The following is an 18,496-nucleotide window of genomic DNA, read 5'->3' as shown; positions in this document are numbered from 1 at the left end:
GCATGTGTATATTACTATTCACAGTCTTTCTAATGGGCTTGTCAGAACATCAAAATCAAATAAAATGCTGGTACGCTAATTATCCATGAGCCCTAAACAGGCCTTTGTTAGGAGTATTTCATTAGTTTAATTCATATTACTATTTATAATAGTTGTTAGGAAAAAAAATCTAGGCAGGTGTAGAAAAACTAAATAAAATCAGCTCCAAATGCAGAAAGAATTATAAATATATAATTTGCTAGATAGATATTAGGTTATCCTGCGGTCTCTTAGACCGTTTAGGTGAGTATAAGCCCTTCCAACTCCGTTCTTGAAGTCAGCATATAGGAGTGGTAGTAAAGATTTTGGGTACCTTTGGTCAGTTTGCTTAGTGTCTGAGCATCTGTTTCTACAACAGAGGTAATAATACTTTTCATTCCATCAGACAGCAGTAAGATTTGATGTCACAGAATTCTTGTCAGTCTGGGTAAATATGAAGTGCTGGACAAAGCTGGGAAGGTGTATGGCACAAGGTCTGAGCTCAGGGAGTGAAAGGAAGGAGCCTTCAGTCTGCTTGCTGATCTGCTAACGAAAGCTAATGAGTGCAAATAAACTAAACTAGGTTTTTCATTGAAAAAAAAAGAAAGTGAGCAAAAAATTTGACTTCCTTGCAATCCTGTTAAAGAGTAGGAGGCATACTCAGCTCCTCTCTCAGCCTGGAGCACGCTGGAGAAGAACCGTTCTGTACTACTTTGTTGATTTTCCAGACAACCCAGTTTCTTCCTTCAAAAACAAACAAATTAAACCAACCCAAGGCCCTGTTGCTGAGAACCACGTGCAGTCTAAGTGCAAACTGTGAATTCATAATTTTATTTTATTTATTCTTTCACAGGACTACTTGACTTTTATTAGAAAACTCCCTTTTAAGAGGTAGTTTTCCTGCTTTGAGACTGTAGCAGGTCTTGGCTGTAAAAGTTGCTTGTGGATTGCAGTGATTTCCTGCAAGGTACTCCACGTTGGCTCAGCTGGTATCTGACCAGGCTTGCACTGTGGTACATCACTGGCTACACACGGGAGTAAGCTCAATCCAGAAAGCCATCATTATGCAGAGGCTGGAGGGGAGGGTGGAGGAGAGAGAAGGTTGACTGGAAACTAGCGTGGAGCTCTGGGCACCTGGCGGGTTCTGAGGGCGGGCGGAAACCCCTCTGTGGGATATCTTACACAGGTCTCTGCAAAAGGTCTGTGCAGGTTGCTGACTGTGAAGGCCTTCCAGGCACACAAACCTTTCTCGAGGAGCAGCACAAGAGTGCTACAGCATGGATTTTGAAGGTTACGTTTGTGTTGGCTGCGTTTCTTGTTCGCAGAGGAGAGGCTCAAGACCTCAGGCTGTCGCTGAGTGGTAGCTATTTCAACTTGAAGACGTGTAGCTGCCTGAGAACAGCATGCTTTTGTTTTGTTTCTTCATTTCCTCTGGTGGAAGTTTTATTAATTCATTGTGATTATTTTTAAAGCAGTTGGCAGAGATGTGAATAGATGCTTTACTTCTCCAGAAGGCTTATGGAATGGAATTGCATAACTTTGTACTTTTCCTATGCAAAGCAGAATAAATTGGATGTAAATACAGTGGCCAGCCTCTGAAAGATCTCTTGGTTTCTTCCAATTCCTATTTATACCAAATGAAATCCAGTGACTATAAAATGACCTCTGCTGCTATGAATTGCCTCACTGAGGGGGAAAAGAGGAGAAGCTTGGGTAGAGATACTGTGGCAAAGCAGGGGCTGAAAGTCCTGTCCTAGGAGCTCTAATAAGGTTGCAGCTACCAGCAATGTGTCCTGAGCAACAGGTCTCTATTCTTTTAAAAGCTGCTTGTGAGGACAGTCATTACTTTCTTGTTTCTATTCTGTTAGACTGTTTAATTTTTCCCCCCTACTCCTTTTTTTTTTTTTTTTTGGGATGTGATGAAAATAGGTACAGCTGAGAACAGGTATAGATAAAATTCCTCTGAAGCAGGGCCAGCACTTGTTGCTAGATTGCTCATAGGATTTGGAAGTGTTTCTTAAGAGGTTTCCAGTGGCTTGTCTGTGTGTATATCTGGGGTTTTTTAGGGAATTATGCCAAATTTTGATGACATTGGTTGAGAATGTGAATTCTGGCAATGCCTGGCAAAGAGGCCTTTAAGTCAGGGTAGCTGCGGTGCCTTGTCTTCTGAAAACATCCATCTGCTTCCCTCTTAAAATGAGCATCGCTGTTGTAGCCTGTGTCTCTGTCATATACAAAAAAAGATGACTATAACAGATAAGTCTTACTTTCATCTGATTTACATTAGCAACAGTTGTTAAAGGTAGGCACCTGTCTATTGCTTATGCCGGCTGTGAAGGAGCTGTGTGTTTTCTTTGTTAGCTACAACTGTTTTAGTACAATATGGAAAATTACTTTTGAGTATCTTTGTTAATTAGGCTTTGATTGAGCACCACAAGTGGCGTTTGACTTTAAACATGAGAATTTAATTTATTATAAAGCCTTTTGCTTGTAGTGGCTGGGCTCTATAGGGTACTTGAAATTATTTTCATTCCTCCTCGCAGAAGCCTGAGCTGCTGGGGCTGACGTCCACTCAGCTTGGGAGGATGAGACACCTACTGGGACGAGTACTGGGTGGGTGTGGTAATTTGCTTGGATCGGAGATAATAAACTGTTGGGTTTTCTCTTGTGTGTTTAGTTTGAATGAGTCAAAATAGTTTACATTTTCTAAGAATGGAGATATGTGTATTTATTTAATCACCTATCATAGTAATAGTTGTGATATAAATATGTTTGGTTTGGTCCTGGAGCCCAGAACTGTCTCGAGTGTGCAGAGGCTTTTCACCAGAGAAGCTTGCTTTGCTGCAAGGTGAGCCCCTGCGGAGCATTGCTGCAGTGGCCAGCTTCGAGTGTTCAGTAGCTGTGAGCACTTGAAATTCTCTCTTTAGAACTCTTACGTTGTTTAAGAGCTCTCGATATTGCAGTTCACTTTCTGCCTGTAACTCTCTGATTTCACTGAAAGGGCTCAGTTTTAACGATGTTTTCTACTTTGTAAGTATTAGGTACAAGTCCAAGGTCTTTGACAACTTTTAACAGCTTTTATGGCAAATGGCTACTGGTGCTGCATAAACTCTCCCTGAAGAAGCAGGAGTTGAAGAAAACCTAATTCAGTGTGTAGCTTAGATGAGGATCACAAATACCCTGCTAACTATGATAATTTAGGCTGTGATAATTTAGAGTTCTTCCTTGAGCAGACCAATGCCAGTCTCTAGGAGCTGCACTGGTTCCCAAGGAGAAGGCTGCAGTTCCCACAGCTCTTTGAAGCATGCTGCTTCTTCCCAGTTTCCTTTTTCCAGGATTTCTGCCTTCCCCATCTGGCTTTGGTATTGCTTCCTGAGCTTTCCTTTCGCAATTGCCTTGACGATAGTCACCATTGTTTTGACCTGTTACGGACTGCATGAATGCTTCATTAAAAGCTCTGCTTCAGGGAAAGGCAGAGATGCCTTCTCAGCGCCCAGCATGAAAAATGGCTGGGCATCAGAAAAATTACTTTTCCTTCTCCTCCAGCACACTGAGTCAGCATCCCAGCCCTGCTGACTGTCATTTGGACTTGGTGCTCTCCAGCAACATTGCTTGAATCCAGTCAAAACCACAAAATACATGGACTAATAAGGGTGGAGTAATTTGGGGTTCTTGCAAGTGTCCTTGTGCTTGCTCTCTCTGCTCAATAGGAAGCTTTTAATAAGAGTTTTCCTAAATAGTGTTGCATGAGAAATGGGGAATTTTGCTCTGTTCTTTTAACAAACAGCCGGCTATTTCATGAGAGCGTGGGCACACATTCCTCTTGGTACATTTCAGAAGACTTTATACCTTTGCTGGTTACTGATTGATAGTTCTGTGCTGAGCTCCCTTTAATTTTGCAATAAACTAACAAGGAGGCTGAGACCACAAGTTTACAGAAAATGACTTATTTACTCAACTGGATTTACAAGGATGACAAAGTCAGATTTAGTAGTTCCAGTGCGGTCCTAGGAAGGGCCAGAGACTATTTGAAAAGTTGTACTGTATAAATAACCAAACAAAAACTAGTTTGCTTTTTCTTCCTTGTAAAGCAGTCGTATTTCAGTTCTTAGGCCAGCTCTCTCCCAGAACCTGCAGGGGCTTTCCATCTATGCAGGAACTGTGCTGTTCCCAACAAGTGGGGGTGCTTGGAGTTCAGGCACCTTAAATAAGTATTTTTTCTTTCCTAATATGCTTCCAGAAATTTGGTGTCTGCTGAAGTCACATCAGTGGATGGAAATTCTATTTTCATAAAAACATGTAAAGATTTCAAGAGAATGTAAATAGTGGCGTTGACTTCTGAATTAATCTTTGAAGTAGCAATGACCTGTCTAGAACATTAACACTATTTTGCTTGAGAATTTCTTGTTTCCATTTTTTTTCCAGGTATCAACACGTATAAAAATTGAGAAAGTCATCAGAAGAGTAGGGTTTTTTTTTTAAGGTATCTAAAATAAGGAACCTGAAAATATGTTCTCACTGTCTCCTTGCTTTTATCTCCAGGTTTTTGAACTGTAAGGAAAAGGATTCTTCTTGCTGTTGTAACACTTCTAATAATTAGAAGGGGCTATTTTATAATCTAGAGTTGCTATACTGAAGTAAAAATCTTCATAAGATTGGGAAATTGTGTGGTCAATCAATTGTGTGGTATTTTAAATAGCAGACTTTTTCCCAGAAGTGTTTTTGAAATTTGAATCTCAGTGAATTTCTACGGTGTTTGTAATTCTGTCGGAATTGGAAAGCTGAGGACTGTAAATTTTTACTTGTTAAATTGCAAGCTTAACCAGTTGCGACTGAGTAAGCTGAAAGTTTAAAGTCAATGGTTCACTGAACTCCCTAGGCGACTGCGTGGGGCAAGTTTCCAATGTAACTTAGCTGTCTAGCTGATTATTTTCATCTTTTTTCCCCTTTCCCTTTAGCAGTGGTGGGTGTTTTTCATTCATGCATAGTCACCGGCTGAAGAAGCCCTGTGCTCTTCAGTCATCACAAGGTAGAAACAGAAAGCAATAACACAACCTCCTTACCTGCTGTGCATTCCAGGGCGTAGTTGTGTGTGGAGAGGTATAACGTGTTTTGTGACTCTTAGTGCCTTAGTGGCAATGGAAGTACCTCTGGTAAGGAAAAATGCTTTGTTCCATTAGTTGATGGTGGAAATAAGAGCTGCTCTGCAGATACTGGCTAGTGTATGAAATACAATGTATTTTAAAATAGTGTGTATTTTGATATTATAACATTAAAATATCATGTAGCAACATTCTCACTGCTGAGTGTTCTGCTGGGAGATAATAAATTCATGATTTACATTGAACCTTGTAAGTGGAAGCTATGCTTGGCTGGCAGTGATGCCCACTATCTGACAGCAGAGGCAGCTTTTCTTTACCTACTTAGACTGAGGACTTGGCAGGCCTTCTGTACTAAACAGAGTAAATCTAATCTGTACTTGAATGGCAAAACTCCAGTGAAAAGCTGAGGAACTGCTATTGCTAATCCAGTGCGAAGCAGTCTTTCCAACAAGTCTGCTTGGACTTTTGACCCCACCCTGTTTCCAGGCACTGTCCAGCAGTGAGAAGTGGTTTCTTTCTGGTGTGGCATCTAGCAGACTAAAGCAAAATACTCAAATTTTCTTCATAATTTTGGTGCTTTGTAACATATCAGATGATTAAGATCACAACTAGCGTTATATTTTGTGCACACATGTAAGAGTGAATGTGTGATTCAGCTGATTCTGTCCATACTTCAATGTGACTACTCATCAGAAATTCATGCAGCTGTCTCACTCCATCCCTTCTTTGTCTACCTGTATGCTCTCTCCAAATTACACTCAGGCTTAGCTGTTCTCTCAGACATGTTGTTGCAACTCTCTGAATATTCTGAACCATTTCAAAGGATAGCAGAATGGTGCATGAGTCTGTCAGTCAGGTTGGTGAAGGAGACTTTGAGGAGGAGAAGTTAATCTGTTCTTTAGAAATAACACTGGAATTGAGTGGTTTCACCTTTCGGGGCTTCAAGTTGAAGGTATAGGACTGGGAACTGGTGAAAACGTAGGATCTTGTTTGAATGGCGCCGTTAGCTGCTGAAGTATTTGTGACCATAGTTTTACTCTAGGGAAAAAAACAAAAGAATTCTTAGCACTCCCCACTAAGAGAAATTTTGAAGACAGGTGTACCTACTCAGAGAAGTTCTCTAAACCTGAGCACCTTAACGTTTTTCTTCAGAATTGGAACTGAGTAAGGGCCAGCTTTTTTCTTTTTGTTAGCAACCTGTAGCTTGTTTGAGCCAGTGAGAGTGTGGAGCACTCTGCACACCCGCACACTCAGGTTCAAGCTGTATTACAGTAGGTGCACAAAGATCAATGTTGGTTGTTTGATAGTAGCAGTACCTGTACCCAGTGGAAGAATTTTGCAGTAAGTGAAGCTACAGAAGTGAAGCTGCAGAAGTTCGACAATTTGATGTCGAACTTAGTGTTTAGCTAACAGCTTCTTGGCTTGTACTAACAGGAGAACCGAATCTCTGTATAGACTCTGCAAGCCTGCAGAAATGAATGATAATTTTTAGTTAATTCCAAAATAAGCATTCTGTATATGCATATGGCTTTGTCTCAGAGGAAGTGTGCTTATTCGAGATAGTATTTAAACATGTATTTAAGCAAATGTTTAACTATCAGTGAAGTCATGGAACTAGGAATACACCTAATTCCCATCCTAAGAGCAAGCCAGGGAGGAACATTTACATGTCTAGGACTCTGTTTTTAAGCTGACTTTTTAAACAGTATAATGAGGTGTCTAGGATATTAGAATTGAATAGTTGTTGAAGGACACATCAGAAATGGAATCTAAGTTGAGAGGTGTAGCTTGAGTTAAGCATAAACTGAAGAACTACAGTCCTATAGTGAACAATCTGTGAAGTTCCTGATTAAAAAGGAGGAAAAGAAAGTTGAAAGATTAAAAAAATGCAGTTGCATTATTCTTGATGATTTTTGATTTAATGATTTGATTATTCTTCTTGATTTTTCTTTTGATTTTTGAAGCCTTTTAAGTTAGTTTCCTTTGAAGGAAAGCAATATGAAATATGGCGTGCTTAGGGCTTTGTTTTAATTTTGAAAAGATCCTTAAACACGGTAGCTTTTCTTTAAAATGCAGTGTATAAATAATAAAATATGTGATGGCACTGTATAAAGATTACCTTGGCACAGGTCTGGGATGACTGCAGAGCTTTTGGCGCTTGTGAATGTGATCATTGCGGAAGTGTGCCAACGAAAACTTCATACCCCACCAGTACGTGTGTGTGGATAAGTTTGTTAGTGTGTTCTATTTTGGCACGTTTTCTAGTACTGGACAGAGGAGAAGCTTCAGTGTTGGTGTATCTTATGCCTAATTGCCAGAAGAGCCTCAATGGATGAGTGAGGCTGTGGGGTTTGTGACACGGTGATAACAAAGTAAAAACAGTGTTAAGAAGGAAAGGTCTCACATCCCACTCCTTATCCCTCCTGGCTCTTGGCTGCCCTCTCCTTTCATTTGCCGTGAAGCAATTTTGATGTTCACCCTATCACTAGGATGAAGTGGCCCCCTAAAATGGAAGATGAGTACCCTGGCAAGAAGGAAGGCAAAAAGTGACTTTTTTCTTCTTTGTTATTAAATTGAATCTTACCTTGTAATTTGATGAACAGGACAGCCAGCAATGGCTGCAAGGCATTTTGTGCGCCGAGTGCTTTCCTGTCTGCTCTTTGGTGCTTATAGGGGTATGCAGGAGCTCTGGAGGCAGTAACAGAGAGCTGTGATCTGTTTCTTGTGTGGTTGCTGTTGGCAGTATTGTAGGTTGTACCTTAAGAACCTTACCCTAGGTGTAAGACAAATATAATCTACCATGTCTGTGTTCACTGCAGTGGTCATAAATGTACAGTACCAAAAGGTGCAACTTAAAGTTAAGCTGGGCAAGGCGACAGGAGCCAGCTAAGTTTGTCCAGAGCTTGCAGTCAGTAGCAGAAGAGCATGAGGGATATTGCTATGGGGCTCTGAAGGAAGGTCTGCTGTTGAGTAGGTGAAGATTTGACTTTCAGATTTTTCAATTTAGTCCTATTGATACAGTCTATACAGCTCTCAGGCACCACTGTGCCTGTTTACAAGCACAGAGGTGGGTAGGCTGACGTGAGCAGGGAGGAAGGGTTGTGGTCTCGGTAAAGGTCGCAGACTCCATCACATTGTTGGTAGCTCGCGTCATGCTGCCTGAAGAAGACGCAATGTCCTGCAGCACCACCACTGCGGTTACAACTCTGCGATCTGATACAGTTTATGTGGCATCTTGAAATAGAAAAAAGAAAATGGAGAGTTTGTCATCTCATCTTACCAAAACTGTTAGAAAGCAGGAGGAAGCCGTGATCAAAGGGAGGGAGGGGCGGTGAAGGGAAGAGCTGAAAAATTCCTCTTCCTTTTAGCAATGGCAAGCTGTTAATTTATTCCAGTAGCATCATGAAACTGCATCCAGAGAGTACTGTGTAGGCTTCCTCCTTCTGCCTGTGTCAAATACAGACAACTAGTTTCAAAGAGAGTTTGTTTGGAATGGAGACTGTTCTCAGTGCGAGTAAAAGGAACATTTTGTTTCTTTTAAAAAAAAGCTAATTTCTGAAGATTTTGTCAGTCTGCAAAATGGAGACCAGTTGTAATTGTGAAAACCGCAGCTGCTTAGAGTCCCAAAGCATTGGGAGATAATGGTGTTTATAACTATGCTCTTTACTTGATGGTGTTTGCAGTGTTTGCCCTAATGCTTTCTTGTTATTAGAAAACGTGCAAGAAGCTGCTCATCTCTTGCAAGCAAGCCCAGCTCATACTGTCAAGAGGGAGGAGCATTGTGTGGGTACCACAGTCTGTTGTCTGTTAGAATCTTGTGATCCTGAAAAATGCTGAAAAATCCTCTTGTGTAGAGAGAGCTCTTTGAAATTTAGTACTCTTCTGCTTCAGATCAGTAGGGGTATATCCTTACAGCATCTTTCTCCATCGCACTGCTTCCACCAAAGCAAGAAAGTGTGTAAGTTGTGTGCAAATTACTGGGAGAATAGATTTTGCTATTTGCCTATGACGAAAATGATGCTTTTTGTAAGGAGCATCAAGTTGTTCATTGAAGAATGAAGCTCTTCAGAACTATAGTTTCATTTTAGGCAGCTATATGTATCAACATACTGTAGTTTAGTATTTCATCTTTTTAACAGTATTCTTTTTCCTGCCATTCTTTTGCAATTTCTCTGCACTTTTCTTGTAATTACCTCTTTCAGTTTCTGCAGGTAGTTCAAAATTTTCTGAGTGTTGAATTTGCTGAAGGGCAGAATATAGAGTTGCTTGGATGCTGTGCCTGAAGAATTCAAACCCTTGCCTGGGCTGCTCTCTGCCTTCCAGTAGCTATAAAAATTCATTTCCCTTCTCCCTCTCCCTGTCTGTTTGCAGGTTATCTTGACGAATCAAATTACCACATCGTTGAGCAATCGCATTTCGATCCAGGCAGACCTGGTGTCTCCAGCTGATGATTTGTCCCTGTCTGAAGGTAAGAGAGACCTTCTATCAAAACTGAAACTCTACACTGACACAAATCCACACTGTAACTTGCAGTCTTCTTTTGATATAAGAGGTCTGTGAGATGGGTTATCAAGCCTAACATAAAACAGGGGAAAAAATTATTTTTCAGTGTCTTTGAAAGTCCATTTATAAAAAAATAGAAAGTAAATGTGTCAGCTAGAAAGATTTGACACATTCTAAGGGCTGGGAATGAATTTTGAAGCCACGTTCAGTTCTATATCATGTTTCTTGGCATTGTACTTTTTTTCATATGCATTTAGAGCATTGTTTTCTCAGTCTTCTGAAGCTGCTGCTACAGTTTGCAACTCAGAGTTCAGTTCGTGTATAAACCCAAATGTGTGATAATGAGCAATGCTCATCTTTCCTGCAAAGGTGTGATAGTCGCATGTAGACTTCCTACTGTGTATAATATGGGTATTATACACAGTATAATACCTCTTTCTCTCCTTGTTGCACTTTCTGGTGGTTCTGGTCAGCTTATCTTTGTTCTGATTGGTGAAATGCAGCTCTCTCAAACTTGTCTGATTTAGCACAAGAACTACTTGCTGGCCAAACTGACAAAACAGTGGTTAAAATTGACATTTCTGCAACTTATTTCAATGAACAAGAGGAAGAGGCTGAAGAAATACTAAACAAATTGTCAATGAGTAGCAGATAACTTCAGTGTAATGCCTTAGCACTGACTGTTGTGTTTACTTACTAATTTTGTCAATTAGAGCTTGGGCAAAGCACAGCCCATTGAATAATTTTGGAATTGCACTTGCGGCTTTTGTTGGCTCCATCCATTGCCAAAGTGTCACTGAAGTTCATTGCTTGAATATTGCTCCCTACCTCTGTTAAAAGAGTTGAAATTTGGTAGCTAGATTTGGAAGAGGAGGGCGTAATTTTTCATCTTTGATTTCCTTCTTGGCACAGGTTGTTGCACATTGTCTTGGTAAATGCTCTTGATTGCAGTATTTGTGCTTTTTATTGTCCCTCAGAATTGTTGTGCATGAGTTTCCTCTGAAAAGAAAGACGTGGCTGATGCTGAGGTGGAAGAAATAACAAAATATATTCTCATACATCTTTGTTCTTGTGGTTAAAATATTTGAAGCATCTTTGGAAAAAGCATGGCATAGTTGTAATCTTTCAAAATTTTACTGCAAGTACGAAATATTCTCAGTGCTCTGTATGAGCCTTAGTTCAATAGTATTCTGAAATCAGGCCCACATAAGAAATGGTATGATGATTTTTGTAGCAGTTATAGCTTATTAATGAAGCTGTCGTCTTGTGTCTAAACCACCTACTGCCATTATTTTTCACCTTTTAACTCAAGAATGAGCTAAAATGTCTTGGTGCTCTTTATGTGTGTTATTTTCCTTTGTTTCTCTCATTCCTTGTATTTAGTTAAGGATCTGAAGTGGTAAAATATGCCAGCATGACGCTTGCTGAAAATGGAAACCTTTATTTAGCTTTGGAACAAGAGCAGCACAGACTGTAGCAGTGCAAGCACCTTCAGTAATTCAAGTTTTATCAAGGGATGCAGGAGTCGTAGACTTTCCCTCTCTCCCTTCCTTCCCTCTTCTGTCAACCAGCATTGACAGATGTGGCATTTACATCCTGTGTTATATAATGAAAGAGTGCAAGGCATCACCACACTACTGGTTTTCACCTGCCTTTTTGATCCATTGTATGTCTGCTGCTGAATTTCCAGTTTGCTTCAGTTTTAAACTGTGCTGTCTACTTGTGAGAAAAAGTGAAATCTCAGGCCCATTCAGCGTTTGATTCCCATGCTTATGTTGCTATCAAAATAGACAAGCGTGGCCAGTGGTTTTTTTGTTTAACATTGACGTGTTGACTTGTCCTGAGAAAGTCCCTCCTATTTTATTGCATATTATCTCTTGAAAAACCTGAAAGTACCGATACTTTACTCTTCTGAAAATCTTGGTTACTTAAGAATTCTTGATTAATTAGTCCTGCAGGATTCATGTGGTAGTCATAGTACTTATTCGTATTGTACAACCGTGGAACTTGCAGGTCAGAGTAGATAGGTGAGTAGCCCAAGCAAAGTAGGTATGGTGCAGAGGCAGGGTTAGAGGCCATATTTGTTACTGGATTTTTACTTCATTCTCCCTTTTCATTCATCACCAGCTAAAGCGGAGTTTGAACCAATGACCTAGATGTGAAAGGATCCATAACACAGTTTTAGTCCTGTAATGAGCTCCGACCCCTTGGTTCATATATATCGTGTGTTGTTTTAATTGTATCTGAAATCAAGAGTCCCATCACTGTAAATGGTATGCTAAAAGAATAATCTTTCTTTGAGGCAGAAATAAAAATTTCAAACTGAATATGTTCTTAGAAAGAACTGAAATGTTACAGTGCCTTTGGTTCTGCTCCTGATTATGCTTTAGAAGGGAATCACTTGGGCAATGTGTTAGATTAGGCAAGAAACCAGGGAAGCTGTTCATCTGATGTGTGACAAATTTAATCTGATGAACAAGCTAAAAGGACATTGTCAAGTTGTTCTGGGCTCAGAGCTTGTTGCCTCTAAAACTGTAAACTAGTGCATGAAAACTTGTCCTACAATGTTAGGTTTTTATGAGTACTTTGAAGGCTATATGAAAGTGGTGTTGACTGTAAAATCACACTACTTAGGTAGCAGCATAAGAACTGTTGAACTGTGTGTGTTGGTAGTTCTTGTAGGAAATGGTTTATGTCCAGCTAAATTCCCAAATATTGCATGCTTCTGTTTCAAGACAGAAAGCAAAATGCTTGGTTTGCTACAAACTAAAGTACTAAATAAAATACAAAGACTTTTATACCTCTGCCTTGGTCCTTGCATTCATTTGGCCTTTACATACTCGCCAGATTATCATCTGAAGGAGTTCAATAAGACTACTAATGTGTTTCTACAGCTCCTAAGATTCTCAGGCACATAAGGCTGTCACTTCTTTCCTAGGAAGCAAACTCCGTTTTTATTTGTAGCCATACCATTCTTACATAGCTTTCTTGCAAACCCTGTCTCTGTGGTGAGTAGACTGAAGCATGTTGTGAATATGTTTCAGTTTCATCCTAACTTTATGGAATAGCCTCTCTTTAACTGTTCCAGTCAAAGACGACGCTGAGAAGCCTTACAGTTATTTCAGAGTGCAGAGATGGTCAGACAAACACAGGACTATCCTTGGGCTTCAAAACGTGTTCTGAAGAATTAATATTTTGTTATTTAAATGTATAAAAAGTACCCCTCACCCCAACTAAAATAGTCTCCTTAATAAGAATAACCAAGGATTTTAGCTGCATTAGGTGAAATGAACAGTAGAAATGGAGTTCAAATGTCCACAACAAAATATTTTGTGTGGCTGTTAATAGATGTCTTTTAAAAAGCTATCTATGGCTGTGACTGTACTATTTTTGTTATTTTTGCAAAGTTTGTATTATAGGATTTTACCTAATATAGAGGATTGTAAAAAATGAATTCCAGGCCTGTGTGTTTGAGCGCTAGCTGGAAGGTGAAATTTGTGCATTTCACAAGTGTTAGTCTTGGAAAACTCAGGTTAGGCGCACTTGAGCAAATCATACTGTCCTGCAAAGAGGTTGGATGTCGTGACCTAATTGAGGTCCCTGCTAGTCTGCCACTACCTATGCTATTAATATATCTACCAGCTGCAGCTCTAACTTCCTCTCACAGACATCAAAGCAAAACTCTATCTTTCTTGGAAGAAGCTCAAGGGCGTGTTGCTATGAACAAGAACAGCATCCCCCTTCCAACGCGCACAAAGCGTCAGGGTAAAAAAGGAGTGCTATCTCAAGCTTCTTCAGTCTCAGCTAGCACTTTTAAATATTTGTTCGGAAAAGTCAGAATTAATTTGTGTTTAAAATCATCTATAAACTTGTACTAGCTCTGGGGAGGCTGGTGTTCAGTGTTCTGCCATTAGTGGTCATCAGGCGGTTTGTCATGGCATTGTATATTTTTAGTGCACAGTGTGAGCAATGAGTTCAGTCTGACCTTTTCGTCTTTGTTGCTATGATCTTGAATTCTTTTAAGCTGTTGAGCAGAAGTAGGCTTTCGTGTTGTGGAGACTGGAGAAAACTAAGCTACCATAATATCTCCACTCTCAGGATTTTCCTACTTTACTTTAGGAGCAGAAGATAAAGCTGGAATATTTGGCTTCTCTTCTTTGCTTTGCCTTTGATCTATGGTTAACTAATTTTATTCTTCAAGCCTTAGTTTTATTTTGCAACTTTTTTTCTTTCTTAATATTTCAAGATATTCCAGTGGGCAAAATAAGGAGTTGACCTGCTGCTCTCCGCAGAGTAAGACCAGTTCTGTAGTTTATTACTTTACTCCCTTCAGATTCCATTTTTCAGTCCTGGTTCTGAATGGAGAGAAAACACTGAAGGAATTACCACAAGAACTGAGGGGCACTCAGGTATCAGAGGCTGTTGGTTGGGTTTGGTTTGTTTTTTTCTGATTTATGTATATGTATACATTTGTGCTAAGGTTGGATCTGCAGGTAACAGTAAAAGTAAAGAGCTCTGCGAGAACGCAAACATACCTGTGTTGCAGACACTGTGAACTGATGAATGAAGCAGCTGTTAAACTAAGTTTTTAAAATACTTTTTCCTTGTAATTTTAAAGCCTATGCAGAATAATGCATGTCCTAGTGAAGTGCTCTAGCATTATATGAATGTAAATAGTTTAGGAAGTATTGTAACGCTTTGGCATGTTTTAGGCCTTTAGTGTTTTAGCTGAATGCTCTGTAAACCTATTACAGGTTGGTTTACACAATTTTGTTTGAAATGGTTTGTCATGGATCACTGAAACAGTGGTGCTGTTTAATTACAACTTTTATTTTACATAGGACGGTTACTAAATTAATATCCTATCTTTTTAATATCAATCCACTCTGACTTTCTGAGACCAAGACATTTGGGAATAGTTACTAAAACCATTTGGGTTTTTTTTTTTAATACCATTATGGAATAATCTGCATGGAGATTACTAGACTTGTTTATGAAAGTTAAGATCTATGTTGCATGGTGTAAGAAAGGTCTTTTGACTGTGACCTCTGATGGACCTTGTGAAGGTTGGTGGATTTTAGATGTTCAACAAGGCAACGAGCCAGGTTATTTAGAAGTTGAATTCCAACAATTAGTCCATGTCTATGCATACTGAAGAGTACTTTTCACAGCTGAAACTGGTGTGCAGGTGTGAGCTCTGAAGGCAAAGACATATCCCTGAAAAGGTAATGGAGTTCTCTTCTTGTTTTATGGTTTATCAAGATGGTGAAGTGCTGCAGCGTCTTTTACCCTCTACAGTCATGAGGATGCAAGGAAGTGTGATAAGGTTTGCCTCTTTTTATTTTTATTTGAATTGCCACTTCTAACTTGGTGGTTTGGTTGCCACTTATGCCCAGGGCCAACTACTTGCCCATGATGGGACAGGAGAGCTCAGTGAGTCCATCAGCCAGAGGATTCTGCCTCCAAGTCTGAGGCCTGACTGTCTCTGACTTCAGTGTGGGAACTGGTGGAGTCTCTCAACTCGCTGGTTTATGTGAGCTGTAATGGAACAGCTGGAGTTGTTTCTTTCTAATTCTTTATTTTGCTGCTGGACTTCCTGTCTCAGCTGTCCTTTAAGAAACTACCCCAGCATAGACCCTGTAATCCTCTTCCGCAGGCAACAGTCCTGTGGGAAGGCTTTTGTTCCTTCAGTCTGTTCTGTCTTTGGGTCACTTCTCCAGTTTCAGACCCTTCATGAAAAAGATTGTTAGGCCCACATACACTGAAAGTTGAGAAAGGATTTTGTCTTCCTTCTTAACCTGCTAGAAGTTAGAATAGTATATAGTACATCCACTTCAGACTTGGTAAACAGTGGGCACTAAAACCAGGAGTGACTTTCATAAAACTCATTAATATATGTTGGAAGGAAAAATGAGCCTACTTGAAGCAGAATTTCATTCTTGTGCTTGCAGTGTGTTTGTGTTTCTGGTAATTCTGTGCTTCTAGCAGTAGTGGAGTCAGCACTCCAGTGCTCTGGTGGGAGGAAAAAAGCCTTTCTGGCTGTTGAGAATGCCTGGAGGAAGTGTGCTGTCATTACAGGGCTTGCAACAAACGATATTAACCATTAGGGGAAATGATATTGTGATTGTTTCTGCATGATGCAGGGCTGTGGTGGTATATGGAGCAGTTAGATTTCATGATAACGGTGGTCATGTCAGCCTGTACTAATTTTAATGCTATATTTCAACAAGGAGGAAGAAGTGGCGTAATAACATCCAGTCAAATTTTAACAGCTTTTTAATCAAAAGATAAATCTCTCAGTAAAACAGTGTTACAGAGACTGTACATGTCTAGGGAAGTTTCAAACTGAATGACATATGCATAATCACTTGATCTAGACTATGAGAGGGTTGACAACTGTCAGTAGGAGCATTCAAAGGCCTCTATGTATCAGTTTAAGAGAATCTCCATTCCTCATTTCCTACTTGGAGTGATGATAGAATATGAAGTTTTGCTGCTTTGTTGTGGTTCCTTTCTGAAGATGTGATATGACTTTAATCAACATCATTAATCAACAATTTGTAATCCAAAAACCCTTCAGGTACATTTGCGGGGAATCACTCGGCTCTATAATCAGAGGCATGATAACAGAAGCGCTTACAGTCGTAGTTGAGTTGGTTAGGAGTTACCGCCTCTCAGCTGCTAAGTAAATTACCTCAGCTGAGACAAAGTGTGACGAGTATGTCACCTTCCAATGCAAAGTAAAATGGATTTGCATGAATTCTGCTACCCGCACTAGTTTTCTCCTGTTTTCCCTTAACTGCAGTAAGCTGAGAGCCTGCATGGGTCAGTCAATGAGTTTCAGTTGATGGCATATAGCTGTAAAGCACTGTAACAAGACTGTGGTAGGTCATCCCCTTATGTCCTAAAAATGTTTAAAAATAACATTAACTCGTATTTCAGTGTGAGTGAATATAGAAACTATGTTCTCTTATACACTGGTATTTAGACATTTGTTTGTATCATAAAAGTAGTAGTAAGAGACCTGGTTATCTAATGGTAGTGATTACTTCTCCTTTGCCCTTTCATCCTATCCTGTGCAGAATAGAAAAGATTGACGTGCATTTTTACTGTGGTCCTGCAAATCAGTGGTTTAAATCAGAAACATAAGACATGGTTTGGCTTTAAATTCCTTCTGCAGCACTACGTTGTACACCAGCATTGGTGGAACTGTTTCAAGCTAACTTATCTTTCAAATTACATTGTGAAAAATGAATTCAAGGGTAGGAAAGATCTAAACACTGTTTGTCCCCATGCACAATAACCAATTACATTCTGTCTTAACTTACTGTAGGTTATCCTTAAATCTGTACAGAGGCTGAGGAAAAAATATTAATTGAATCTTCATCATTCAACAGCATTCAGTCACATTTCTTGTTGAGCTTTGTAGTACAAGCAGTGGGATCTTTCTTCTGGTGGCACTAGGAAGTATCAGAAGGATTTGTATACATGAGAAAACATCACCGTGGGAATTATATTTGGCTTGTGGCATTACATGAATCATATGGCTCGCCTGCAGAACTTGAACGAGTTAGGAGTGACCCTAGCTGCAGGCGTTATACCAAAAGGGAAGGCAAGGAAGAGGGGACAGAGAATGATTTCAGAGTGATGCATGTGTTCTAGTTGCAGTTCCAGCTGGGTTTCCTCTGGGTTTACTGCAGGATGTTTGGAAAAGTGGTTCCTTGTTAATCTCGGGCAGCCCCAATGATTGATGATTTTCCTTGATCGTAAAAAGAGCGCATTATTTCCTGCTTTATTATTATAATAATGATTTATTGTCTTAAATGATGGAATTTTTATAACCTATTAGGCTTTTTTTGGAAGTTAGAGCTGGGTGCTCTGGCATGTCACGGTCTTCTCCTAAAACACATTAAACCCAAACATAACGTCATCATAAAAAGACAGTATATAGTCGGTCTGTTATCTCTTAATTTAATGAAAATCAGCAGCTTGAGTATGAGCAGATTTTGCGTGCTCCAAGTGGGCAAAATATGTGTTAATCTAGATTCTGCTTGTCTTCTCATGATATCAGTTATACTAAAAAACTAAAGTAAAGGAGCATTCAGAGAAGAGCAAGCAATGTGGTCATAGTGCTGTACAGAAAGATGGGTGAAGAAAAGGTAGAAGGGGGAAATGTCTGGAGCTTAACTAGAAGAAGGTTTTGTTTACACTAATTTCTACTCTCCTAGAATGTCCTGCTGTTGCTCCAGTCTCCTAAACAAGCTGCAGCATACATAAGATTCCTGCCTAAACTGGTGCTTAACTGGGTACATCTCTCTCCTAAGGGCTAGAAGAGTAGAAAAGACAGTGGCTCAAGTATGAATAGCTCCACTGTTAACAATGGAAAATTTGTCAGGAAAAAGCAAACCCCAAAGCAGATGCTACAACTGTGTGAGTAGCTACGGTTCTTTGGGAGTAATTTGAGCCAGTTTGATACCTGGCAGGGGAGCTGTTGTTTCAGGCTGGCACACAGATATATGTAAGGGAGTAGTTTGGGCACATTTTAGCTGAATATCAAGAAGTTTTTTCTAAGCACGAAATCTGTTAGAGCAGCTGTTCCCAAATGGTTTCTGTTTGTGCCTCTGTTTCTGGTGGTGAACTCACCCCAGCTGAGCTTGCGACCCTAAATACTAACATAAACAATTGCATCTCTGTCAGGCTCACAACCCCACTCTGTGCGGCTGTGACCCCGGTAGAGGTTACGACCCCTGGTTTGGGAATCGCTGGGATAGGCTGTCAGATAGTCCTGCTAGGGAAGCGCTGATATGCCCCATCCAGGCCAGGATCATCACAACAAATGCCTTCAGATCTCACAGTAATTTGTAGGCCCCTGC

At 40.0% G+C, this 18,496-nt stretch overlaps 1 protein-coding gene across 15 annotated transcripts in view; it reads left to right on the top strand.

Annotated features, from left to right (window-relative positions):
- Window positions 1-18,496, top strand: part of RAD51B (RAD51 paralog B) — a 440,935-nt gene that overhangs the window by 209,574 nt on the left and 212,865 nt on the right. For all 15 annotated transcript variants that reach the window (XR_008450208.1, XM_054068926.1, XM_054068917.1 and 12 more), the window contains one exon: window positions 9,492-9,588. Coding sequence is in view for 14 of the 15 variants with exons in the window: in XM_054068926.1 (XP_053924901.1) it covers window positions 9,492-9,588 (97 nt within the window). In the remaining variant the exon portion in view is untranslated. The remainder of the gene's footprint in view (window positions 1-9,491; window positions 9,589-18,496) is intronic.

The sequence above is a fragment of the Cuculus canorus genome, chromosome 5 (assembly GCF_017976375.1).
Source record: "Cuculus canorus isolate bCucCan1 chromosome 5, bCucCan1.pri, whole genome shotgun sequence".
Taxonomy (NCBI): domain Eukaryota; kingdom Metazoa; phylum Chordata; class Aves; order Cuculiformes; family Cuculidae; genus Cuculus; species Cuculus canorus.
Note: the sequence above shows the minus strand (reverse complement) of the source record. Positions and strands in the feature narration are given on the sequence as shown.